Source organism: Nycticebus coucang, chromosome 13 (genome assembly GCF_027406575.1).
Source record: "Nycticebus coucang isolate mNycCou1 chromosome 13, mNycCou1.pri, whole genome shotgun sequence".
NCBI lineage: Eukaryota > Metazoa > Chordata > Mammalia > Primates > Lorisidae > Nycticebus > Nycticebus coucang.
In genome coordinates, this window is record NC_069792.1 from 11,370,654 (window position 1) to 11,381,889 (window position 11,236).

General features: G+C 36.8%; 1 protein-coding gene across 1 annotated transcript in view; it reads left to right on the top strand.

The window, feature by feature from the left end:
* RAB2A (RAB2A, member RAS oncogene family) overlaps positions 1-10,945 on the top strand; it is a 113,396-nt gene extending 102,451 nt beyond the window's left edge. The window contains exons 7-8 of the mRNA XM_053558599.1: positions 7,254-7,322; positions 9,629-10,945. Of these exons, the coding sequence (XP_053414574.1) occupies positions 7,254-7,322; positions 9,629-9,724 (165 nt within the window). The 3' untranslated portion in view covers positions 9,725-10,945. The remainder of the gene's footprint in view (positions 1-7,253; positions 7,323-9,628) is intronic.
* Positions 10,946-11,236: the final 291 nt, after the last annotated feature.

The following is an 11,236-nucleotide window of genomic DNA, read 5'->3' on the forward strand; positions in this document are numbered from 1 at the left end:
TACTCACATACAGTTATATACATCACAGCTACCAAGACTCCCACATGTGTGACATAGCATTAGAATCCTGCATCTAAAAGAAACTTTTACTTCTCAAAACCTGATTTTCTTCCTTTTTAATTTAATTTATAAATTAAAATTTAATGAATTTTGATTAGTTAATTAATTATTCATGGTATACTGTTTCATCTCACAAAAATGGGAGTCATTCTTAAACACCTTACAATTTTACTCTTATCACTTAGAAACTCCTATTAATTTGTTGCCACCATCTGAATTGGTTGGGCCTTCCTTCATTTTTTCGTAGATGATTATTCTAGATGCCTTACTGGTCTCTGTTGTCGGCCTTGCCCCCCTAATGATTCATCCTCTAGACCAGGCGTCCTCAAACTGTGGCCCATGGGCCACATGAAGCCGTGTGAATTGTATTTGTTCCCGTTTTGTTTTTTACTTCAAAATAAGATACGTGCAGTGTGCATAGGAATTTGTTCATATTGTTTTTTTTTTTTAAACTAGAGTCCGGCCCTCCAACAGTCTGAGGGACAGTGAATTGGCCCCCTGTTCGAAAAATTTGAGGACGCCTGCTCTAGACTCTCTGATTTTTTTCTCTCCCCTGCTTCCTACCTTTCCATAGTTCTTTGATGCCTATAAAGCCACCTCTCTAATCACATCTCTTTGCCCCTGTCCAGAATGCTCTTTCCTCCTCCCACTTTCCCTGGTAATGAAGGGGAGCTTTCCTGTCCTTCAGGCTTTCCCTGTCAGGGATTCCTCTTCCTCAGAAGGGGTCATGCCACTTTTCCCCTCCACAACACCTGGAGCTTGTCCTGCTGTGTCCCATTTGGGATTTGTATCTATCCCGTACAACCATGTCCTTGAGGTTTATATATACGACTCGTACTTACCTGAGTGTCCTCAGTGCCTCATGCAAATCAAGCTCACTACATGCTTATTGACTAGAAAGACTAAATTACTAAGGAATTACACATATTTTTGTGTTATCTCTGATGGCAAGTACGAACAGGAAATCTTAAATACTGTAATCTTTCTAATCTATAGTTCCAGTTTTTCTCTTAATTTCTCTGCTAAAATTAAGATTTATTTAGGCAACCTTATTTTTTTTCCTAATAAGCTTTCACTGATGATGTTAATTTTTGTAAAGGAAATAAGAGACATAAATGATAAATTTCATGTACTTCCAAAAATAGTCTGCTGGACACCTGTAGCTCTGGTTAGAGCGCCAGACCTGCTAAACAACAACAACAACAAAAAAAATAGTCCCAGAAATCCGAAATAATTTGTAGTTAGAAGATTTTTAAAGGATGTGTGCGATGTATGTGTTTCTTATGTTTGATTTTTAACTGCAACAAAAAATAAATGAAAATTCCCTAAACTTGTATTAAAGGTAAATGATCCTAATAAAAGGACAGTAAATCTAACAGTAACTGTTAGATTCTAATCCTGCTTCTGCTGTAAATGTGTGTGGTCTCAGGCAAGTTCTTTCTCCATCTGACACTCAATCATATCTATAAATGAGAGTTACTATAGATCAGTAAGTTTAGCAAGGTCCTGTATCTTCCAGTGAAACACAAGGAAACTGTATCAGAGAACTACAAACAGGACAGCTCTACTTTAAGTTGGGGATACTGTGGAGAATGAGGGGAGAAAGAAGACGAAGGTCTTCCCCCACTGGGCTGTCCTTAAACCCTACCTCATGTTCAAAAGGCAACCCCTGCAGAATTGCCTTGAAACAGGATCTGAAGGCCAGTGTGTTGGATGATGTATGAATTTTCTTCCACTTTCATCAGATAGACTCAGAGCATTGTAAAGTCACAAAATTTGAAGGGTTTTCTCATTTAAAAGCCTAAGTACACATGGCATAGCTTAGATCTATTGTCTGAGGCCATATGCTTAGATTTCCCCAACTAGTCTACTGCATAGTATCTAAGTCTTAATATATTTTATTCCGTAGGGCTACTTATACACCATGTATGCTGCTAATTCGCTTACTTACCATTTTAGTTAATCAGGATATGCGGACAGACTGAAGAACGTTGATCTCTGGTTCTCTCCTTCACTCTGCAGTGTTCGTAGGGCACATTCATGTTCAGCATTTACACCCCTTCCTGCTCCTGTCGTTCCCCATATGGCATTGCACCCAGAATTTGGTGACAACAGCTGACACCATTGAGTACTTAGTACTTGCAAAGCACTCTTTCCAGTGCTTTTTAATTTTTTTTTTTTTTTTTTAAGAGACAGAGTCTCACTTTGTCACCCTTGGTAGAGTGCTGCAGCGTCACAGCTCACAGCAACCTCCAACTCTTGGGCGTAAGCAGTTCTCTTGCCTCAGCCTCCCGAATAGCTGGGACTACAGGCGCCCATCACAATGCCCAGATATTTTTTGTTGCAGTTTGGCCAGGGCTGTGTTCGAACCCACCACCCTCTGTATGTGGGACTGGTGCCCTACTCACTGAGCCACAGGCGCCACCCCCAGTGCTTTTTAATATTTATCCTTCCAATAACCCTATAATGCAGATGCCATTCCATTTTACAGGGGATTAAACACTGGCTCCAAAGCAACACAACTACAATGAGGTGGCCCTGGTTCTGGAGCCCTTAGCCATTCCAAGGTATAACTTCATTCCACAAACATAGATTTTCTTGAAAGCGAGTAAAAGAAAATTAATATTAAATTTGCTATTTTTATACATACTTTGAATTTCTTTTAAGAGATGATAAAATCTTCCAAACCACAAGAGTCCATTAAAAAAAGAAAAAACAAATAATGAAAACCAATGTAAATCATATAGTATAGTGACGACTCCATAATAAGCACTTTGTAGATACTGTTTATCATTTTACAAGATACTTTGCTCTATAGCGTCGAATATACTATACTGTCAAGATACTTCATTTGATTTGTTATTTTGAAGTTTTACTTAACAGATGCCATAATTTTTATCTTGCCACCAGGTGGCAGCATGTTACGTAAGGAAGTAATTTAAATGTTGGTTGAAAATAGATTTTATTTTCATTATTTTGCCTTAAAACTGTTCAGTCATAATAAAAATAGATTACAATTCCATATTCGCCTTCCCTTACTTTCCCTGGTCAGTTGTAAAGGCCTGTTATGTTAGCACATGTTTGTGGTGTGTGCCTCAGTCCTCCCCTGTGTTCTTCTTGTCAGTGCAGACAATTTCTTTACCTCCATCCTTAGAGATTTGAGCCCTTGTGCTTAGGTTTTCCCAACTAAATGGGAACATTAGTTTAGTAACAGTAGGAACTGTGTCCTCCTCTCCCCTGTATCTTCCATTGTACATGGGGAAGTTCTGAATACGTGGTAGCAATTTAATAGATGCCCTTAGGTAAGTGTCAGTGATAAGTAAGATATATCAGCATGTGTATTTGTTCAGTGTTTATTTGATTTATAATACATTTGACGTTTTTTAAGGTTATGTTTTTTTTTAATTTGTGCTATGGAAGTCCCTGAAAATTTGCCTGAAGTTAATAGGTATTGTCGGTATCATTAAGATAACTGCTGCCAAAGGTTTGAAAGATTAGTGTCTGAGGTGGAAGGCAAGAGAATTAATGGGTAATGAAGAAAATTGAGGCAAAGGACTGAAGAAGGCAATTAATCAGAGCGTGATGAAAGGGATGTACTAGTGGTAAAAAGAAGAGCAAGGCAGATTCTGATAGTGGAAGGGAGCACTCGCCACATGGGAAAGCAAGAAGATCACCAAACTCATTTAGCTTCACAGAAATCTGTCTACACTTCATAATCGTGGTCTGCCTAGGTCTTACTTATTTCATAATGCAAACAAATCATTGATACAAATGAAATTATTGGACATCGGGTTTTTTTGTTTTGTGTTTTGAGACAAGATCTTGTTCTGTGCCTAGGTTAGAGTGCAGGGTCACCATCACAGTTCACTGCACCCTGAAACTCCTGGGCTCGTGCAGTGCTCCTGCCTCAGCTTCTCAAGTAGCTGGGATACAAGTACATGCCACGATACCCAGCAGATTTGTTTTGTTTTGGTTTTTTTTTTTGCAGTTTTTGGCCGGGGCCAGTTTTAAACCTGCCACCTCCAGTATATGGGGCCGTGCCCTACTCCTTTGAGCCACGGGCACCATAGATTTTTCTATTGTAAGTAGAGACAGAGTCTTCTCTATCTTGCTTAGGTTTGTCTCAAACTCCTGACCTCCAGCAATCCTCCTACCTTGGCCTTCTAAAGTGCTACGATTATAGGCATGAGATACCATGACCAGCCATAGCCACACACTTTGAAAACAGGTGTACTGATGTCTACATTTGTTCATGTTGGGCTTCAAACTCTAAGGACTCATTAAACTTAGTCACTACGGGTGGCACCTGTAGCTCAAGCGGCGAAGGCGCCAGCCACATACACCAGAGCTGGTGGGTTTGAATTCAGCCTGGGCCCACCAAACAACAATGACAACTACAACCAAAAAATAGCTGGACATTGTGGCAGGCACCTGTAGTCCCAGCTACTTGGGAGGCTGAGGCGAGAGAATTGCTTACACCCAGGAAGGGTGACAGCTTGAGGCTCTGTCTCAAAAAAAAAAAAAAATTAGTCATTAATCACTTAGTAATATATATTAAATATTTTTTGTTGTAAAGTATATAAAATATTCCATTTATATAATATCCTTTATAATATGCTCAGAGGGGTAGAAAATATTTTAATGTCTTTAATGAGGAGTTAGATGATCAAGTAAATGTAGCATTGTCCAAAAACTACTTCAATGGAATGATGGAAATTATAATGAAAAAAATAGCCATTTGTTATATTTCAACTGTAATGAAAGTAATTGCAAGCCCTTTGGATATAAAGTACTATACATCTTAAGTCCATCTGGTACAACCATGCTTAAAGATGCTTTATAAAGTGTTAAGTATTAGTTAGGTAATAAAATTAGTAGTAACTTGTGAAATTTTATATAGCATAGCTTTCTTAAGCCAATTTTTAACGTAATTTGTTAACAGATTGGCAAAAGGTCAGTTTATTCACATAGATTGGTACATTTAATAATAACTTCTGTTAATATAAAAGTGCTTATTTATATGAAGTTGTAATTCATTTATGGCACCTTGTAGTTCTATCTAGCATTCCAGTGAAATGTGTACCCAAAGATCACCCTAAAAGGGATTCTGACCTTGTGAATTCATGTATCTCTTGATTTCAGTGTTTAGTAGCCTGGTTTCGAAAGCCATCACAGTAATTGACATATTATTAGAAATAAAGTTGAGTTTTTCCTTATTTATAGGGATAACTTCAATTTTGAAGAGTGTGAATCAATTCATAGTTGGCTGAAAGCCAGTTTCTTTCACTTTAACTCTAGCACACACATGAAAAGTGCACTCGAGTCCTAAGTGCCTTGTGAATCTGCAGTGATTAATTCTTCTCATTATTTTGCTGCAAATTCTCATGACCCTCTGTGATGATTCGATCAGCCACTTAGAGTTTATGCATATTCATATCTCTGTGCTCCTGCCGCAGACGTTCAGATCTCCTTCATTGACTGGTGTGTGCTTGGTGCAGTAATTGAGCTGCAGTAGATTGATTACTCTGGGGAGCTATAAGGCCTTTAAAGGTGAAAACATATCAGTCCTGTTAATTAGGAAACACAAGCTCTGATGGCAGGTTCAGCAGTCAGATGTTTCCAGTGTAAAAAAGAGGAAAAGTATGATTTGTTTTCTCTCCATGAATCCTATTTACTTTTTAAAATTTGAATTAGATCTATACCAGTGTTATGAAGTCTCATGAAAAGCTGATTGAAGGTGGCCTTATTTATAAAATTAGTAGTTATCTATGATCTGTCAAATCTGATAATAGAAACTGTAAGAGTTTATATATGCTTTGTATAACATAGGTAATATTTATATAAAATATCTTAATATTTTACACAGATATAGAATACTTATGGATAAGTTTTGGCATTTAATTTGGTCTACAGCAGGGGTCCTCAAACTTTTTAAACGGGAGGCCAGTTCACTGTCCCTCAGACCGTTGGAGGGCCCGACTATAGTTAAAAAAAAAACAAACTATGAACAAATTCCTATGCACACTGCACATATCTTATTTTGAAGTAAAAAAAAAAAACAAAATGGGAACAAATACAATCGCACCGCCACATGTGGCCCACAGGCTGTAGTTTGAGGACCCCTGGTCTACAGTATTCTAACTCTTAAATTTTTGCCAATTTAGTAGTTTCACACTATAGGGGAAAAGGGTGAAAGTTTAACATGGCAAAGGAGTTAAGCTGCCTTTCATGTCTTTATTATAAGCATGCTTTGGTTCTTTCCCTCTTAAACTACATAGTAAGTAATATGTCATAATGGGCCCCGTGTGGGACAGTGTCCTCCCAAAGTAAGCTAGTTTTAATGCAGTTTATGTAGCTGACATATGTTTTGCTCACATGTGCTGTTCTTACATTCTAACATTCCTTTTCATGATTTTTTCTTTTGAGGTATAATTTGTATGCCTTAAAATTTACTCTTAAATAAGTGTACAAATCAGTGGTGTTTTGTTCACAATTCACAAAATTGTGCAACTAGTCGTCACTATCTAATTCTAGAACATTTTTGTCACCCCCAAATCTCATACTCATTAGCAGTCACTCCCCCTTTTCCCCTCCTCCTCTGGACTTTTCATAAAGTGAGTTTGTATGTGTGGTAGTCTTTTATGTCAACCTTCATTTGTTCTCTCACTTAGCATAATGTTCTCAAGTTTCATCCGTACTGCAGCATCATGTACCAGTACTTCATTCCTCTTTATGGCTGAATAATATTCTATTAATTAGTATTCCAAATTTTGGGTTCCATTCATTGATAAACATTTGTGATGTTTGCAATTTCTGGCTATTGTGCTTAATGTCACTAATAATGCTAATGGGCCTTCGCATACACCGTAACCTTGTTCTTGGTCTTGGGAAGACCAAGGTCATGGCCTTCAGTCTTCACCATTGATTTCGACGGTGGGTATGGTTTTTCTTAGATCAGTTTGGGGAACTTTCCTTCTATTTCTCCTTTGTCTTTATCATGAAATTTTTTTTTACCAGGTGCTTTTTCCACATTTGTTGAGATAATTACGTATGTGATAGGTTTTGTTCTTTGTTAATGGGATGTATTACATCAGTTTTTTATGTTGGATGTTATAATCTGTAGAGCTTTTATATAATGTTCTTTTACTGTCATTCTAAATAATATGAACCATTTTCTCTACTTTGTATTTCAGGCATTTATAAATACAGCAAAAGAAATTTATGAAAAAATCCAAGAAGGAGTCTTTGACATTAATAATGAGGTATATACATATAAATATTAATGGCTAATATTACTTAGAGTTGACTTTTTAATTAGTATTAAAGCTCAATGTTTTTTAAATTCCTAAAATGAATCCATAATAATCAGTTAACACATTAGTTTATAATCATATAACAGAGCGTGGTGTATATATAGTATAATAGTTAAATATTTATGATCTAGTAACACATCTCTTTATGAAAATGGGTAAAAGTAAGTGGCCCTATCCATTTATTTCAAGCAATGTAAAATAATATAAATCCAAAACAGAAAAGAAAATCCACTTTTATCCACATGTCCATATGGTGTCATCTGATTTGGGAAATACTGTTCTCTTGTGTATAAATGCATTACTAATGCAAGGTGCTCTCTCTGTATAAAAGAAGGAAATACTCGGCTCGGCGCCTGTGGCTCAAGTGGCTAAGGCGCCAGCCACATACCCCTGAGCTGGCAGGTTCAAATCCAGCCTGGGCCCGCCACGCAACAATGACGACTGCAACCAAAAAAATAGCTGGGCATTGTGGCAGGCGCCTGTATCCCAGCTACTTGGGAGGCAGAGGCAGGAGAATTGCTTGAGCCCAGGAGTTGGAAGTTGCTGTGAGCTGTGATGCCATGGCACTCTACCCAGGGCGACAGCTTGAGGCTCTGTCTCAAAAAAAAAAAAGAAGGAAATACTGAATTTGGAAATTACACACAGTAAACATAGCATGGTTTCAGGAGGCTAAATTACTATATATAATCAGCAGTTGGCACTGTTTTTTTTGTAAAGTTACTTTGAGCCTGTTTGGGTCAGCATGCTTAGGATAAAATGTAATGTTTTGGAGGATATAATTCAGAGTGTTCACCAGAAGCTATTTAACCTAAATCCCCAATCTGCATTTATCCTAATTTACTTCAAAATGTTTATGTGGATATAGCATATTATTTATTTTTACATAAGTATTTTTGCCATTCTCTATTAAGACGTCTGGCTTCTAAGAGAAAAGGCCTGCTTTCTTCCCCAGTTGCAATTAGAAAACTATTGTGTTAAGAGAAGCCACTGCAGGTATGTCTCTTGGCCTGTACATAAATGAGGCTTTCTTTTATTCATCTTGGGTAGCCTCTGCTAAAACAAACAATTTGCCTAAGGTTTCCAAAAAGTACTTGATTTTCTCCTTATAATTTTGGGTGATAGCAGTTTCTAAGTCTTATCTTCTGGGCTTGTATGGTAGTACTTTTTGAGTTAATTTAAAAACGACACCATTCAGAGACTGATGCCATATAAACTGAAGAGTAATTGGGCCTCTGTTTAAAGGACACATTTCACTGTGTCTGTCTGGTTTCATGTAGTAGCTGAATGCTTTACTGGGCCTTATGCAGCTTTGATTGTAATATGCTGTCAGGAGCCAACAGGCCCTGCTATTTATTTGGCCTAATGCCAAGTCTGACTCCTTGATTCCTCAAGAAGTTGCTACCAGCCCAGAGGGGGTAAAACCAATGAGCCATAGGGCGTGCTTTTTATTAAAGAGGAGTCAAAAGAGCGAAAAGAAACCACATCAGCTGCTGTCAATACTGAGCTAGTGCCAGAAACCCCAAGGCTACTACTGTTGCAGAACAACTGCCAAGCACTATAAATCTGAGATTTACTGTGACGTGAAGTTTCCTTAAGAGCTTAATTTCTGAAGCTACTGTATTACTTTTCTCAAAGTGTTGTATTTTTAGGTAAAATCCACTTGAGGGAGTGAAGGTTAAGACATAAGTGTGAGTTTGATGAATGAAAGAACTACTCTGTGTGTGGGTTCTTGGCAAGCTGCCATGTCTTTGGGGATCATAGAAATTATTGATGACACAGAACACTCATATGCCCTTAGCCTGAACAGCTGATTCAACATGGAACAGAAATGCTATCGAGAGAAAAGATTTTACATTGTATTAGAGCAGCGTGCGCTTGGATATTTTTGTCTTTTAAAGATTACTTGTGATAGTTGTTTTATTTACTTATTTATTTATTTAAATGTCAAATTACTATGATTTCTCTGTTATGAGAATTCCCTGAGAAGCAGAATTATCTAATGTCTGTTTACCTAGTAGGTATAAAGAATTATTTTCAGAAAGATTCCCACAGGGTTATTTCTTAAAGGAAGGAACATCCCCTAAAAGATAGTGTCTTAATTGTTGCTAAAATCTACTTCATGTATTTTTTTTCCCAGTTTGATAAAACTGTATTATTAAGAGTTAAATGAGGGGTTTTTTAAATCTAATTAAACTGTACTGTCTGGGGGTCTGGTTATACAGTTATATTTATTATTCTGTCCTCTTTTATTCCAGGCAAATGGTATTAAAATTGGCCCCCAGCATGCAGCTACTAATGCAACGCACGCATGCAATCAGGGGGGACAGCAGGCCGGGGGAGGCTGCTGTTGAGTCTGTGCTGCTCTCTGGCTGCCCAGCCGGGGCCTGCTCATCTACTCATTCACCCTATCTCCTCCCGCTCAGCTGAGACATGAAACTGTTTGAAATGGCTTTGTGTCACAGAAGACTTTAATCCTTTAAATTCTTGTATAACTTTGAATAAATGGTTAATGTTCACTTAAAAGACAGATTTTGGAGATTGTATTCATATCTATTTGCATTTGATTTCTAGGTCAATGGATGTGATTATTTTTGTTAAATGTTGTCTTGTGCCCTTAACTACGAGCTGAATTGTATTAAACACTACAAAGTCACTTGAGTATTTTAAATCAGTTTGTGTATTTAGGTTTCCCAGCACCTGTGGTTACCTAATGTTTAATATTATAGAACTGTCCTCAAAAAGTTTGTCAATTTTCAAGGCTATAAGGAAAAGCAGAAGGAATCTTTTAATTCTGTATTTATCATTTATTTTCTGTATATATAGTTTAATAACCTGCTTGGGTGTAATTTGCCAAGCTTGAATTCTTTGATGCATTTGCATAAGTTCTATACTGTTTAGAGCTTAAAGCTACAGAAGCATTGTTAGAAATTGCTTGGACACTGAATTTTAAACTTTTTGACATTGTTAACAAGCATGTTCATCTTTTCTTGTCACTAGTCCAAGAAAAATATGCTTAATGTACATTACTAAAGGCTTTGTATGTGTTATTAACCTGTTTTAATGCCAAAAGTTTGCTATTTGTCCACAATTTCTTTAAGGCCTCTTCAGAAAAGGATTTGTTTGCCTTAATGATACTGTTGGGAAAAACACAGTATAATGAGTGAAAAGGGCGGAAGCAAGAGATTCCTACATCTTAGCGACTCCGAGAAGAATGAGTACCCACATTATGAGGACTTTAATCTTTCCTTAAACACAATAATGTTTTCTTTTTCTTTTATTCACATGATTTCTAAGTATATTTTTCATGCAGGACAGTTTTTCAACCTTGATGTACAGTGACTGTGTAAAATTTTTCTTTCAGTGGCAACCTCTATAATCTTTAAAATGTGGTAAGCATCTTGTATGTTTTGAAGGGGGTGTGACAATAAATCTACCAGATGGAAAATCCTGTTAAAAAGTAGAAAAGCTTTAGTAATTTTACTCAGTGTGGTGGTTTTATCCTTTTTTCTTTTTCCTCCCTGGTCTATAATGAAATTGTTAAAGCAATGCAAAATAAAATCCTATGTATAAAAGTGTTCTTTTTTTATTATGGCCATTTCTTTTTTTAGTGTATTTTTTAGTCTGTTTATAACTTTTACTTGTACGAAAGCATGTTTTTTAAAAGGGTCAGAATGTTTAACAGTTAACCCTTTTAAAACATTTTGCTGAAGTGTGATAAAACTTTTTTACTATATTGAAATTCTTTTCGCTGTTGGTAATGTAAGCAAGTATTTTATACTCCTCAAATAGCTCAGAAACATGTATGCCTGTAAGAAAGCATAAAGAAAATCCAAATATGAAACTAACAGGAGAACCTGTGTGAA